Source organism: Papaver somniferum, chromosome 6 (assembly GCF_003573695.1).
Source record: "Papaver somniferum cultivar HN1 chromosome 6, ASM357369v1, whole genome shotgun sequence".
NCBI lineage: Eukaryota > Viridiplantae > Streptophyta > Magnoliopsida > Ranunculales > Papaveraceae > Papaver > Papaver somniferum.
In genome coordinates, this window is record NC_039363.1 from 57,936,826 (window position 1) to 57,953,703 (window position 16,878).

Consider the following 16,878-nt stretch of genomic DNA (forward strand, 5'->3'; position numbering starts at 1 on the left):
TAAGAGAAGAAAAAAAGAGTTATTTACACATGAATGGGTGGGAGTCGGGCAACAATTTGTGCACTAACGCCCTTTTGGATAACCAAACCTACCCTATGGAAAAGCAAACCCCCTACTTTATTGTTAACATCATAATTGGTTAGACAATTTTTCAATATCCTCAACAGAATAACAAGGTCATCTCCAAGCTCACCCAAAGTCGAGAAAGCCAAGGCGCAAAACTAATATCCCTGCGACGTGCACTTGTCTAAATACTTGTTGCACTTACGAACAACTGTCGCAGAGATGGCATGGCCAGGTGTGAAGTTACGAATGCCTACGCCTGAAAATGGTGAAACTCCGGTGACATCGAAGCAACTATCCTGTCCATTGATCCAATTATATATGAGGATGTCGGCAGGCCTGATAGCGTTATCATTATCAGATAAAAAGCCCAAAGGGACTTTTTTTTATATATATATACAAACAAAGGAAATTTACAAAGAGTTGATGGGCAGCCTAGCAACAAGCTGGGCGCCAATACCTTTTTGAATAACAATCCCTACCCTATGGAAAAGAGAATTGCCTAGCTTGAAATTGGCATCATGTCTAGCCATGCAATTCCTTAGTCTTTTGAATAATAATATTATTATTATTAGTATTTTATTTTTTTGAATTTTTTTTATTATTAACGATGCCGCAAGGCCGCAAGGGGCCTTTATTGAGAACAAAGAGTAATAATTACACAGAAATAGGAGGAAGTCGGGCAACAATATGTGCACCGACACCCTTTTGAATAGCCAAGCCTACTCTATGAAAAAGGGATCCGCCAACTTTGTTATTGAGATCGTAGTAGGCTAAGCAGTTCTTCAATCTCTTCATCAGGACGGTGAAATCATCTCCAAGTTCTCCCAAAGTCGTGAAAGCCAAGGCGCAAAAATTGTAGCCAAGGGTCGTACAAGTAGCCACATATTGCGTTTACGATTAATTGCGGCGGTAATGGCCATTCCATGTACAAAACATTGAACTCCGCCTCCAGTAAAGGGGGAAACACCCGTGATGTCAAAGCAGGTATCTCTTTCATTCTCCCAGTTACAAATGAGAATGTCTACGGGTTTAAGGGCATTGTCCGATTGGGAAGAAAAACCCAAAGATGGATCTTTTCTAGCCGTTACTCCATCTCTATATCAAATGTCAAGAACCACATCACGCACCAAGTCGTGACGGAATTTTAGCCCGACCTCGCTAGCACAGTGCAGGGCGTGGTCGCCGTAAATGTCCATTTCACGCCCACAACACGAACAACTACACTCTGCAGGGAACAATGGAATACTCAATCGAACTGCGCCATATCACGGAATTTTCGAGGAACTAACGTCTGGCCTAGCCCTGGTATCGGAATAGCTTTTAAGAAATCCTGAGCATGTGGTTGCTTGTTACATTGCCGTAATGTTCTGTCCCTTGGTGATAAGGTGAACTGAGATGGTATCTCTCGTGTGACAACTGCAAAGTACTATGTTTCCAAGGTCTTCATTGGATGTGGGGCAGTACAGTTGAAAGTTGAGAGACCACAGAATTCTTTGTACCTATCAAGAGCCTGCTGGTAAGTGTTCCTCGGAGCCGCCTTATCTGCGGTTCCTAGAATGGCATTTTGCAGATGATGTGTTTGAATGTTGGAAGCAAGGAAACAATAATGGCTCGCGTCTTCCATTGTGTAAACACCATAACCCCTTTCAGACATAGGCAGAGTAACAAGCCGTTGCTGTAGTGGACCAAAACCGGCCCCATTCCCAGTTACTAGGTGCCGAAGATACTGGATAAGGTGTTGGTCTTAATGTTCAGCAGCTGTCGTTAAAACATGAGGACTGGTCGTACGTAGGGTGAAATATAGACGTGAAACTCCGGTGCAATTACGAAGGAGAAGGAGATCTCTCTGCGGGTCTTGCAATTTCCTAACGGAATCCATGAGATGGAGTGTTTTATCTACTCTAGCCATGATCGAATCACTACTGTATTGGCAGTCAAGGGCTGCCAAGTAGTTTTACTCCCTTCTCAGGCTTACCAATTTCAACTGGGAATACACCTTGCATCATAAGTCTGGGGCCCGGAGATGGCCAAAAGATTCAGTCTTCCTAATATTCAAATGTAACCCACGATCTGCACCTTCCTATCGTATGATGTTAAGGGATTTGGACACTTCCAATATGTCGCCAATGACCGTTCCATCATCGAGATACCACGCATGCATGTCCAAAGAGCACGGAGAAGAAATATTCAACACTAGAGGGTGCAACACCAAAGCGAACAGGAGAGGTCCAAGGGGATATCCTTGTTGTACTCCATGCGAAGACAATAAGGTGTATTCATTGTAATACAATTGGGCAGGTTGAGCATAACAAAACTCGACCCACCTGGATATAGAAAGACATCTTTCTCATACTTATTTGACGAGAGTTGAACGATCGTCCATATTAAAAGCATTTGTAAAGTCCAGCAACATCATTGTAAGATTAGTCTGTTTACCTTTGAGTTTCATAAGAGTGTTGGCAGCATGAAGAATGCTTTCTCCACCACAAGGGACTCCCATACCGAACTGATAATCTCCAAATAATTGGCCATTTCTTTTCCTACTGCCGTGGCAGCAAATTTAGAACAGAGCCTTCGCCATATAGTTCCGACAACAATTGGTCGAAGTCCTCCATCAGGCTTGAGTAAAGGTGTCAAGGGGGCGCTTGCGACAAACTTACCAAGAGCTGCTGGGCATGTACCAGCTAACCACAGATTAATGACGCCTGCCATGGAGCTTAACAGGTCCTCGGAGACTGCTGCTGTAGGTCCGCTTAATGCATCGAGTAGGTGTTGAGCCCTAAGGCCATCCCTGCCGCAGGAGGTACCCTTTGGGAAGCTTCGAATGGCATCCAAAACTTCCTTGCTAGATACTGTAATCGGTGCGGCATTGACACTATCTGTAGGAATAATAGGGGGTGCAGGTGGATGCTTGGCTTGCAGTTCATGCAAAATTTCCAAACCAGAGAGTGCAACTCCACAAGACGAAAGGATTCGAATCTCCGCAGTATAGTGTCCCTGGCTTAACTTCTTCCTGCAGGTTTCGACATTCGATTTCCGCTTTGGTTTCGAAGATTTCCTTGCTTTCTGAATGTCTTTATGCATCTGTAGGATTTCTTCAAACAATGCAAGGCACCTTGTAGGTTCACACCATTTGGCCAATGCCTGATTAATAGCTGCAGTTTGGAGACGCTTCCTGTTACCTGATCGTTCTTCTGTGGAACTCTTGGAAAAGTATAGATTTAAAGTGCAAATAGGTAAGACGAGCAACTGAAGCCATGACAGGAGGAATACTCGACACTGTGGGTATCTGTTTTTGATAAACCAAATTGAGTGTGTCGACTGATAAAACCACACGGGCGTCACCAAGTACCACAACATTATCTTGAGGGGTACCAGCAGATGAATCAGTGGATACATTGGCTGACACATCACCATATAAGGTTGACTTGTTAACGCCGTAAATCAGAAAAGATGTTGTTCTGCCATTGTAAGGACCTGCTAAAGTTCCCCCTTCATGATCTCTGCACGGGCATTTCCAAGAGTACCATTTCATGCAGGGAAAACATAACCACATATGTAGGTGCCTCAAAAGCTTTTCCCATGCATGATAAACACGAAGGTTTTGACAAATTAATTCTTTGCAGATGGTTAACCCGTTGGTAATGGAGAAGTGTTGGTCTTGTATGTGCCTGAAAATGGAATTTTTTGCATATCCCCTGCCATCTACACAGTCTTGGCAGCCTTCAAAACCATCAAAGGGACAATGACAGGTTGTATCATCATCTGATTCATTATCGGACAAAACGCTGGTCTCCGAGGAAGTTACTGAGGTATTTGCAGATGAAGATGAAGGACCACTTCGTAGAGGGGCTGGTATGGTGGTAGATTGAGTGTAATCCCTGAAAGATGATCTAGTTCGCGGCATCTTGGTGATGAAGGAAAAGTAACTACCCTAACCGTAATCTGCAACACAGGATTGCGAAAAGGGATAGTCTAAAGGATATCAAAAGATGCAGGAAGCGATGGGGAATCAAACTAGGTGGATGATAAAATCGTTCGGATGAAGATTGAAGTTGTAATAATAGAATAAATAACCCAGGTTTTCAATCGCATGTGTTTTCGCCGGAGAGTCTCTCTCCACGTTATTATTATTATTATGAAAAAAACTTTATTCATAACATGAAAAATCAAGGTTACAAGTAATAGTGGGCAACCTAACAACAAGCTGAGCGCCCACACCTTTTTGAATAGCCACTCCAACTCTATGAAATAAAAATCTACCTAAGCCACAATTGGCATCATTGTTCGCAAGACAATTCTTGAGTCGCTTCAAAAATACTATAGTAACTTCACTTAACTCCCCCAAGGTGGTGAAGGCTAAAACACCAAAGCCATATCCATGAGACTCACAAGTAGCTAAGTACTTGTTGCATTTGCGGAGAATTGCTTTGGCAATAGCCTTCCCAGGAACGAAAGAACGAATGTCATTTGTGAAGGGAGATACCCCCGTGACATCAAAAAAAGTATCTTTCCCGTTCTCCCAGTTGTAAACTAACAAGTCAGCTGAAAGCAAAGTGTGATTCCCTTCAGAGATTAAACCAAGTTGTGCTTCTTTTCTAGCTGAAACACTTGATCTGAAACATATGTCTAAAAAGATGTCACGAACGATATCATGCCTAAATTTAATCCCAATCTCGCTGGCACAATGTAAAGCATGGTCACCATATATATCCATCTTCATATTGCAGCAGTTGCATCGACAATATTTGGGGAAAAGAGGAATGCCAAGACGATAACTAAGAATACAACGAAATTTTTTAGGACCAAGTGTTTGGTTTAAACCACTTATAGGTATAGCAATCAAGTAATCTTGGGCATGTTTCAATATGTTGCTCTGCCACAACATACAATCACGTGCAGACATATTGAAATTGGTGGGTAGTTGCTTCTTCACAGATTCAAAGTATATTACTGCCAAAGAATGCATGGAATCCATGAAAGGGGGGTGGGGGATGGGAGAGGATGTACTATTGAAATTAAGCGAAGAAGAAGATAAACCACAAACTTGGGTGAACGTCTGTATGGCCTGCTGACTAACAACACTTGGTTCTGCTGAAGTTATGTTACACAGAATGGTGCACTGAACAGACTGAGTCTGCAATTGAGAAGCTAAGTAACAGTAATTAGTTGTATCTAACATGGTGTAGATCCCAAGTCCGTCATCCCTGATTGGAAGAGTTGCAAGCCTATATTGTAACAATCTGAAACCTACACCATCAGCTGTCACTAAATGTCGCAAGTATTGATATAGATGTGCATAAAAATGAGTTTTGGCTCATTCTAAGGCCAAAGGTCAAGTTGTACGCATGATAAAGTAAAATTTAGAAACACCAGAACAATTGTGCAACAACAACAATTCACATTGGGGGTCATTAAGCTTCTTGACAACATTCATGAGCTGAATTGTCTTATTCACCCTGTGCAAAACCATATCTTTACAAAATTGTAAATCCAAGCTTACCGGACCACCTAACAATTTGACACCTGAAGATGGTCGACTAATGTTGGAATGAAAAACACCAGGTTCAAAACTTCTTGGATCCACAGCTGTCCAAAAAATTTCAGTTTTCTGAACATTAAGATGAAGACCACGGTTTAACCCTTAAGATTGGATGATATGCAAAGCCTTTGAAACTTACATAGTGTCTCTGATGATCGTCCCATCATCTAAATACCAAGCTTGTAAGTCAAGGAAAGATTGGGATGAAATCTTCTTCACAATGGAATAGAGAGTAAGTGTAAAAAAGCAAGGGTCCAAGGGGATCCCCTTGTTGCACACCTTGAGTTGAAGAAAGAATAACATCATTATAGTACAACCTGGCTGGTCTTGCGTACCAAAATTCACCCAATAAGAAATTGAAGGACACTACGCTCTGACTTCACTAATTAATGATGTCCTGTCAACCATGTTGAAGGCGTTAGAGAAGTCAACAAGGAGCATGGAGATATCACACAAATGACTTTTCAATTCCATAAGTCTGTTAACAGAATGAAGTATACTTTCTCCCCCCACATGGAACACCTACACCAAATTGAAAATCACCCAGATGCGGAGCTAATTCTTTCCCTACTCCTGTTTCAGCAAGTTTGGACACTAACCTTCTCCAAATTGTACCCACTGCGATGGGTCGAAGACCACCACCAGGTTTCTACAGAGGTGTAAGGGGAGCACTAGCAATACACCAAGAGCAGATGGACAGCAGCCTTCTAGCCAAATATTTACCACCTTAGTAATCGAAGATAATAGCTCAACTACTACAGCATTGGCAACACCACTCATTGCATCAAGAAGGTGCTGAGCTCGCAAGCCATCTCTTCCACATGAAGTGCCCTTGGGGAAACTTTTTAACGCCTTTAAAACAGCCCCTGAGTCTACTGATAAAGCATCAGTTAATGGCCTCAACTGGAATGGAAGGTGGGGGAGCAGTAGTGTGTTTTTACCTCAATTATGAAAGAGTAGACTCATTGCAGGGAGCAATACCATCAGACGAAAGCACTCTGATAGCTGCAGTATAGTGACCAAAAGACATTTTCCTTCTACAAGCATCCAGATTGGTACTAACCTGTGATTTCTTCTTTAATGGCTTGATCAAACTTCTACGTATAGGCGATTCTAACAGTTTTTGAATCAAAGTGAGACACCCGTTAGGTTTTCTCCAATCCAGCAAAGCCTGATTAATAGATGCAACTTGTAGCTTTTTCCTGGTACCTGATCGTTCTTCAGAAGAGCTTTTAGGACGATACAGGTTAAGAGTGCATATAGGGAGAAGTAAAAGTTTGATCCAAGAAGAAATTTCCTTAGAGTTAAGGATAATAGTATCTAAACATGACTTTAGAGTTCTTGAAAAATGCAACCTACAAGGTGGAGGAATACTCACAAATTGTGGTCAATTGCCTTTGAAAAACATCATTGAGAAAATCTAACGAGATAGATGCAGAAGTACTTTCTACACAAGAGGATGAGATTTCAGTGACAACAACAAGGGGATTGACAATGTCAGATACCAGAAAGTCGACATGCCCACTATTGTAAGGTCCTGGAATGACAATATTATTGTGCTTGCATGATTTTTTCCATGCATGTAAAACCAAGCAATGACTACACAACCAACAATGCAATTGCTGCAAAACCTTTTCCCAAACAGTGTAAAAACCCCTATCTTTACTTAGGCTTTCTCTGCACTGTTGTTTAGCATCTTCCGAAGAAAAATGTCTATCACTGAGATGTCGTTGAGAGGAACTACGAACATACCCTCTGCCATCAACCCTATCAGTGCACTCATCAAAAATATTGAATGGGCAATGAATGCGATCACCATGAACAGGGGATGATACCGGTACAGGGCTGTTGTAGATAGGTGCAGACGAAATGGGAGATGCAACAGGGATTGAGGTAGAAGAAGAAGAACATGATCTAGTTCTAGGAATAACTACAAACCACTATGAATAAGTATCAAAGAATGGGACAATAAGAATTCAAAAAAGGCAAAACAACCTCAATTGAAAACTTAGAATACCATTCCTTAAATCACTAATCAGGAAAAACAACAGCTTGAAAGATCCTGGTACACACTTCTTCAAATCAGAAGAAAACCCCCTGTGTCTACAAAACACCACACAGAAGAAAAAACCCCCTCCAACTACACTAAAGTTGCTAAATACAAACACTTACAAAAACCCCACTTCAAAGTCTTCTGATAAAAATTCTGCACCACAGAACAATCACATCCTCAAAACAAAAACAGAATATAACATATGATGAAACTACTCACTTGAAACACCGAGGATTAAAAATTAGTTTAAACAAACTTATCCCTTGCAGTCAAACCACAAGAAACGCCCCTAATTCAATCCTCAACTATACACAGCAGTACTAAATTTACAATTCCAACACAACTGAACAACCACAGAACATGCACAGGCTCAAAAAAAACAAAAAAACAATCAGATAACAAATGTAGAATACACACCTTGCACCACTGAGGATTAAGAGATAATTGATCAACCTACTCCCTTTGCAATCAAACTGCTCGAGAAAACTAAATCCTGGTATTCACAGAAACACTTGACAAAGCCCAGAAAAACTGCTTCTCGAAGATGAAGGATGAAGAGGACATCCACGAAAACCCTAACCCAAAACTGCAATCGATGAAACCCCGATGACCCAAATTCCCAAAAACAAAACACTACTGCTGGAAAAACAAGAACTCAAATCCCTAATTCAAAAAGAATTATAGAACTGAGGAAGGAGAACTAGTTGATTCTATAGTAGCAAAAACCACGAAACCCACCACAAATTCACCTTCAAAAACACCAACTATCAATCTGAACAAAGAAACCCCTCTTTCACAGAAACACCACTTACAATCAAAACAAAACCTAATCAATACAACTCCTTGAATCAACTAATTTACACACTACAACTGAAATTCAAATCGACCAAAACCCTAATTGAATCCACAAAGAAGAAATAATCTTCAAACTGTTGGATTCAATCGAGAAAGAAAGAAAGCCGAGAGAGGAAAAAAAGAGTATTCAAACTTTTGGTGCAAACTTTGGTTTTCCATATTTTTCCATAGGGTGCATAAAACTGTTCAATTAATTTCTGCAATCAAAAAACTCAAAGACCCTCAAAGTGAGATGTTGTTACTTCGCAATTTCACTGGTGTGTCTAGATTATATTTTTCAATGCGTACTACTAATCATGCGGCCTTTCAACCATCCACTGCCCTCTTTGATGATCATTTACTTAAGTGCTTGAGACTACTAATCACTGGCGATGGTGCGGGGTTTGGTCATTTACAACATCGATTAGCTACCTTGCCTATCAAAGATGGTGTACTTGGCATTTACACCATGGCGGACACCAGCACCTACTGTTACTTTCCTTCTCAGAGTCATACTACTTCGGTACAGAAGGTGATTCTTGGAAACTCGTTCTCAACAGACAAAGGACCCGCTTATCATTTTGCTCTTCAAAAATTTATTCAGGTATGAGGATTACCTTCTACCTACCGTGTCAATGATACTGCCCCCCTTTCCATGCACTCCCTGGCAGTTACCTATTTTGATGCGGTTAAGAAGCAAATCTCAGGCCAATTTTCTATGTCTGTAAGAGATTCCATTATGTGGCAGTGTAATCATGTTAAGCATGCTCAAGACTACTTATTGAGTGGGCTCAAACAGTGCATTGGACCTACACAGTTCAGAGTCGTGCTTTGTTATCGTCTTGGCATCCCACTTTTTGTTGAGAATAGTTTATGCGCAAGTTGTAACAGGTCTATGGACATTTTTGGGGATCATGCACTTCACTGTGCTAAGGACATATGGCCTAATTTTCGAAATGATCTAGTTCGTGATGTAGTCGTGGATATTTGTTACAAAGCTTGTGTGCCTGCTCGTAAGGAAGCTTCTCTTTTTTTTTTCTGACGGATGAGAACAAATATTTGAAACCTGCTGATATTCTTGTACTCCACTGGGAAAATGGACAAGATGTTTGTATGGATGTCACAGGTGTATCTCCCTTCACTGGTGATGGTTTTCGCTCTTTTGTCCCTGGAAAGGCTATATCTAGTGCGGTTTCACGTAAACACACTAAATACTTGGACAAGTGTGTCTCACATGGCCATGGTTTGGTCGTCTTAGCTTTATCTACCTTAGAGGAACTTGGTGAAGATACTTTGTGTTTTTTCAAACGTCTGAAGAATTGTTTGGTTAATAACGACGCTAGTAGTGGTTTTGGTAGTTTTATTTTTCATAAACTAGGCATTGTTATTCAAAAAGGTGTTGGAGCCCAGCTTGTTGCTAGGTTGCCAACCAAAAGTTTTGTATAAGATATTTTTCTTTATATCATCTTTACTAATTATATAGGTAGAAAATGAGATAAAATAAAATAATTATTATTTTTTTTAAAGGACGCCACCAGGGGATTTTATTGGAAAATAAAAGATCATTACACATCTTCAGATTTGTCGGTGACAGGTAGCCGTGCAACTAGCTGGGCTCTTACACCTTTCTGAATAACAATACAAAGTCTGTGAATAAGAGAATTACTAAATTTATAATTAGCGTCCTGGATAAGAAGGCAATTACGTAATCTCTTCAAAAAAGCAACGAGTTCTTCACCAAGTTCACCCAATGTAGAAAATGCCAGAACAGTAAACCCATATCCATGCGCAGAACAAATGTCCATGTATTTGTTATGTTTGCGAGCGACAACAACGGAGATAGTCCGTCCCGGTGTAAAGATGTTGGAGAAAGCAGTTGTGAAGGGTGAAACCCCCGTTACATCCATGCGCACGCCTTTTACATCTACCCAGTTGTATACAAGAATATCCGCAGGACGGCGCGAGGCGGCAGTGTTAGACAAAAATCCAAAAGGAACTTCCTTCAACCCCCGCTTTATAGCATATATCTACTAAGACATCTTTTACGATGCCATGCCTGAATTTCTGCCCAACTTCACCGGCACAATGTATAGCATGGTCTCCAAAAACATCCAAAGTTCTTTTGCAACATGGGAAAACACTGTCCTCACTGAAAAATGGTATACCAAGACGATACATGAGCACCGATCGAAATTGTCTTGGCCCAATGGCCTGATTGAGACCGGGTATTGGAATCACCTTGAGGAAGTCCATCTCGTGTTTCGTTCTGTTGCTTAGCCATAAGGTCATGTCACGCTGCGTCATAGCAAAATTGTTGGTTATGTTCTACTTGACAACATTGAAGTAAATGACTGCCAGTTTTTTCATATACTGTGGGGCAGCGTCGTCAATGTCGAATGTGGAGTTTGAAATCCCACAAGTTTGAGTGAATGACAGCAGGGCATGGTGAAAACTTTGGCTGGAATCCAGTGCTAAGGGCTGCTGTAAGGTTGTTTTGTAAATGCTGAGACTGAGACTGTGAAGCAATGCAGCAGTACTGTCCAGTGTCAGACATGGTGTACACATCGATCCCCCCATCCTTGATAGGGAGTATAACTATGCGTTGTTGGAGCAGCCCGAAACCAGCACCATACCCAACGATGATATTACGCAAATACTACATGAGATGCTGATCGTAGTGTGTAGCTGTATATTTAATAACAAGGGGGTTTGTGGTCCGGAGTGTAAAGTACAGCCTTGAAACACCACTACAATTACGTAAAAGCAGCAATTCACTCTGCGGATCATGTAATTCCTTAACCCTGTCCAGAAGCTGAATCGTCTTTTCCACCCTGCACTTTACCATGTCACGGAAATACTGCATGTCTAGGCTAACTTGTCCACCCAGGATCTTTACGCCGTTTACTGGCTTGCCAATTTCAGACGAAAAGGTACTAGGTGTGTCTCTTCTTGGGTCAAACGACGTCCAGTATATCTCAGTTTTGGCGATATTTAAATGAAGACCTCGTTGAGGACCATCTGCTTGTAGAATTCCAAGAGCTTTAGCGACTTCCAATGTGTCGCCGATAATAGTGTCGTTGTCTAAATACCAGGCGTGTGGGTCCAACGAACGCTCAGCTGCAATCTTCTCTACAATGGGATGTAAAGAAATGGCGAATAGAAGAGGACCTAATGGGTATCCCTGCTATACCCCTTAGGATAACGAAAGGGTTGATTCCTTATAGTAAAGTAGTGCAGGCTTCGAGTAACAAAACTCAATCCAGCGTGAAATAATCGGGAAATGTGCTCTAGCTTCTTTGATAAGTGTAGTCTTGTCCACCAGGTTAAATGCACTGGAGAAAGCTATAAGCAACATAGTCTGTGTATTATCATCTCCTTTCATCTCTAAAAGTCTGTTGGCTGAGTGCAGTATTACTTCACTACAGTAGGGGATTCCAACCCCAAACTGATAATTACCCAAATAAGCTGACATATCCCTTGACACTGCTGAAGCCGCAAGTTTGGAGTAAAATCTTCTCCATATAGTTCCCACGGATATAGGTCGGATTACACCTCTAGGTTTAAGTAAAGGGGTTAACGGAGCACTTGCAACGAATTCACCAAGGGAAAGAGGGCTGATAGGATATGGAGATACCTATATGTATATAAACGCAATTGCACGCTGTCTACAATGTAAATAGAGGAAAGTACGGGTCGTTCCCACAAGGAGCGGTGGAAAATATCATAACCAATATTCCTAATCGACTAACAAGAAATGATATTTTTGAGATTTATGGAATTAAGGATTTAAAAAGAACGAAAACAAAAGAAAATTAATAAAATGCAACGCAATGAGAAGGAGTCGGTAACCAGGGTCTATGGATTCCACTACTATTTATAATTATGCACCGTAAATAACTCTAATTCTAAATATGTGTTGATAGCTTTTTTATATTGCAACACCTATGATTGTTATAATTTTTGATCATAAACTCGCATCTCCTAAGTATAGCCCATCAAATTTCTAAGCATGACCTATCAAATTATAATGACGAGAGAATTATCAAAAACATAGTTTATAGATTCACAATTATTATTTGCTTCGTCTAAGCATAACCCATCAAAAGAATTAACCTAAGCATGAATTATCAAATACTAACAAATACAACTGCAAAACCATATGAATTTATGAATTTAGGCTAATGTATCATACAAAGCTGGTGTGCAACAACTCATATTCTAATAAAATCAATAAACAAAATTATTGACTTCAAGATTCATTTTTATAGCCTCATACCAAGATAATTCCAATTTATTTCGTAATGGTCTATACTCAAAGTAGCTTTCTCCATGAACCCTAGTTACAAAATTTAGCACACCATAGAAATGGATTTCTCAAAATACATAAAAATAAATTAAATGGGTAAGAGATAATAAACCGATATCACCCTCGTCACGCGGTAATAATCGTTTTCCTCCCCCTTGTTATTTGCTTCTCCAATGGCATCCAAAAGAAAAACACCGTCTCCGTTATTCGGCTCTCTAGCCGTCGCCTCCCCCTTTTCCGCAGTAGCCAAGCAATCTTATTTTCATCCAGACGTTGTTTAATTTCCAGAACACATGATGTCGACACTACCATGAAGTCCCATCAACAAAGGAAAGTAATAAGTTGTCTTTTCCTATTTTGTCAGATTCCATTCCTTTATAACTACCAATTTCCACTTTCTACATCATTCCATGCAAACCAAAAATGGTAATTAGTTTGAGACATTGCATGCACCTCATACACGTTCAAATAGAGATTTACTTTCTTCATTTGTGAAACATTCTTCAGTGGGAGTCATTATTAAAATCTGTCATCAATCCTCTTTTTAATGAGAAAATATATGTATGGGATAGAAACCAAACCAATCAAGTCCCACTAAAGCACTGTTTAAAATGTGAACTTTCCCTCCATATCTTCATGGTTACTTCCAATTTTTAATTCCATCATCTCATAAATTATAAAACGCTAAAGGCCCGGTGTTCTAGTCTGATTCATGACTCCAAAGTTCGTAATTTGATGCGAAAACACCCACTGTTAACTGTTTATTTTTGGATGATCGCATTCTCTTGTATTTTCTGCAAATATCTCAAAATAATGTTATTAGCCAAAATATCGAGTCCTAACTAATATAAACATGGGTATAAAACGTAGCATTTATGTGCTTATCAACATTCCCACACTTATATTTTTGCTAGTTCTCGAGCAAAACAAAGAATTGACCCGCTACACAGCTGGTCATATCATAAGAGAGAGAGTTAGACCCGCTACACAGCTGGTCATAAAATGAAAATATGAAATACCATACTGAGACCCGCTACACAGCTGGTCATAGAAGATACCATACAAAAGACCCGCTAAACAGCTGGTCATAACCCTAAAAATTATAATGATAATATTTTTTTTGAGACCCGCTACACAGGTGATCATCTTTTTTTTTATTATTTTTTTTTTACTTTTTTTAGACCCGCTACACAGCTGGTCGTGTCATTTTTTTTATTTTGTTTACTTTTTTTTTACTTAGACCCGCTACACAGCTGGTCATAATGTTATTCTTTTTATTATTATTTTTAGAGCCGCTCAACAGCTGATCATGATTTGCAAGGAAATTCCTGAAAAGATAAAGTAAAAAAGTTAACCACTCCCCCACACTAAAACATTACATTGTCCTCAATGTAATTGAATCATCCAACGTAAAAAAAAGATGGGAAATTCATAATATGCGAAAATAAACAAATAAAAATAAAACAAAAACAAAGATATACCTACTGGAATATACAAACAAGACTCTCCATAAATCAACAACCTAAATATCTGGGGATCAATAGTAGACACATTTTTGTGTCTAATTTGTCCCCAATGTCCGTATTGTTGGAACTCTATTTTTGTACTAATATTGTGTTTTTATGTATTTTTAGGAAATAAACATTTTTGGAAAATTCGGCTCGAAAAGTTGATTTTGGCACCCTTGAAGGACAATTGTTATTCGGACTCTCACTTTCGGTTAGGGCACCTCAGTGGACACCTGCTATTCTCACCCCAGTTCAGGATAGGGGGACACCCTTTCTTCTTCGTTTGAAAACTGTTTTTTGGCGGGAAATGAAATTCTCAACTGGCAGAAGTTTGATCACAAAAATGAAGGGGTTACGGGTCGATTCAATGGCTGAAATTTGATAGAGAGATGTGATATAGGTTAAGGAACACATTTTGGGCAGTGGGTTCGATCGGAATTGGCTGGAAAACGCGTGATGATTCACACACCCAAAACAGAGCACGTGTACTGTAACACGAGAAAAATTGAAGTTCTTGTGTGCATGGAGGAGTTCTTCTGGCGTTGGAAGAGTGTTGAGGCGTGAATAAGTCGAATGGGAGCGTGCAGGAAGCAAGTTGGCGTGATAAAATTCTTTAAATGGCAATTATTCTCTATTTTTGGCAGTAAGGAATAATCGAATTAAAGCGAATATATACGCAATCAATGGTCGGATTTTTGGCCTCAATTCACTATAAATACACGTACAATTGAAGCTAGCAATTTTGGAGAGTCATTGGGAGAGAGTTAGAGCCGAGAGAATCAAAAGAAGAGGTCGACAGGCGAAGAAGTTCTGCTGCTGCTCAGCCAAGAACACGAAGAACATTGTACAGTCCAGGAGAGTCGTTGACTAGTGCCGCATATTTGCGACAATTCTCAGTTCCTTTCCCGCGACTTCGGTGTTGTGCTTACAACACTTTTAAAGTGCCGTTGTTCCCTGACGCTTTCTGTGGGTCGCAAAGAACGGTCTTAAAACGTTTTCTTCTTATTTCATCATTTGTAATCAACTTTTGAGCATTAATAAAATCTTTTGAGTATTTTTCCAACATGATGAGAGGCTAAATTCTTGGTGATTGAGGCAATGGAGGATCTATTCACTCATGTTTGATTGGTAATATTTTTATTCATAATTTTTTTAATTATTTACTTTATTTAATTCACTTGGATAAATATAAAAAAAGGATAAAATGGTTTTCTTAATTAGTTGTGAATCAGTTTGATGTTTTATGCTTAGAATAATTCTTTGATAAATCATGCTTAAGGATTACAACTTAATATTTGGACACCTTTTAAATTAAAAAGTGATTTAATAAGAAAAAGAGCTTAATAATAATTTCTGAAATATTATTTATAACCAATCAACTTGAAGTGGTAGTGAATCCTGAGCCTTAATCCTTCTAAAATCTTGACATTACTATTAATTTCCATCATTTATTTATTTGCTTAAATCTTAAAAAAAAAAGAGTTACCTTCACAAGTTCGAAAAGAACCCACCTTTTACCACAATCTACAAAAACATTTGAAAATACATCAAATTTTTGGCGCCGCCGACGCGGACCTGTGCTTAGGTAGATTTTTTTTTTTTTTAGGTTTATTATTTTTTTTCCTTTTTACGTTTCTTTTTGTCTTTGATTTGCAGGTTCGAAGTGGAGTACTAAGGACCTTGGAAGGAAAAGCTTAAAACGAAAGGAGCGAAAGAGGAATTTTTTGTTTTATATATAGAAAGAGAGAAAAAAAAGAGAGAGATTTTTATTTTTTTTAGGTTATTGTTTTTCTTTTGCACTTTACTTTATTTGGACTTTGGACTGGACTCTTGGACTTTATTATTATTTTTTTAAACCCTACGGAAGGGTAGTTAAATACAAACTGTGTGCAGGGAAGGACGGTGATTACAATATCACCTCGGCCCCTCGGGTTCGCACACGGCATAGGAGTCGTGGCCCGAGTCGACAACGGTTCATCCCCCGTCTGGTACGGGAGGTAAGTCCAATCGAAACACTCGCGAATCTCCTGTAAGCGAGTTACTGTATTCCTTAAGGTGATCATTGATTGAGGACGAATTTGGACTGTCTTTATTTTCCTAGTAAAGGGCAAGGCCTGGCCTAAACAAGATAAGGGTTCGGATTTCATCACCGCTCCCTTCTTGCCCGCTTTAGGAGAACAAAACCTAACGCGAACCCAAGCTTTAAAATCTGATTAGAAAGAGACCTATAGGGTATCGAGCTTGTTAGGAAAATTTTCGAAGGATATTGGTTATTCTTTTAGCATACTTCGAAGTTCATGACGGTTTCTGTGAGTTGAATGCGTGACTGCGCCGCCTTGTACTGCGGTGAGGCCTTGGGTATCAAAGCTCCACTGAGCTTCCCTCGCCTCGATTCAACTTACTTTGACTCGGATTGATTCCAGAGGGGTTTGCTTAAATTGTAACGAATTCCCTTTCGAAGATAGAAGCTGGTCTAGAAACAATCTAAGTGAGCCATCATGCTTGTTGTTTGCTAGAAATCTCTAGGTTTGCTGTGGTAAAGTCGAGTCAGCCTGCTGTGTGATTGCTA

General features: G+C 39.8%; 1 protein-coding gene across 1 annotated transcript; it reads right to left on the bottom strand.

Annotated features, from left to right (window-relative positions):
- Positions 1-869: 869 nt before the first annotated feature.
- Positions 870-4,170, bottom strand: LOC113285690. Its single transcript, XM_026534480.1, has 2 exons — positions 2,503-4,170; positions 870-2,390 (listed from the first exon to the last, which is right to left on the bottom strand). The coding sequence occupies exon 1, from the start codon at positions 3,481-3,483 to the stop codon at positions 2,512-2,514; it is 972 nt and encodes a 323-aa protein (XP_026390265.1). The 5' UTR covers positions 3,484-4,170; the 3' UTR covers positions 870-2,390; positions 2,503-2,511.
- Positions 4,171-16,878: the final 12,708 nt, after the last annotated feature.

What these genes read in the sequence shown, in the direction of transcription:
- LOC113285690 (XM_026534480.1), bottom strand. Translation starts at nt 3,483, where the DNA reads ATGGTGATGTGTCAGCCAATGTATCCACTGATTCATCTGCTGGTACCC.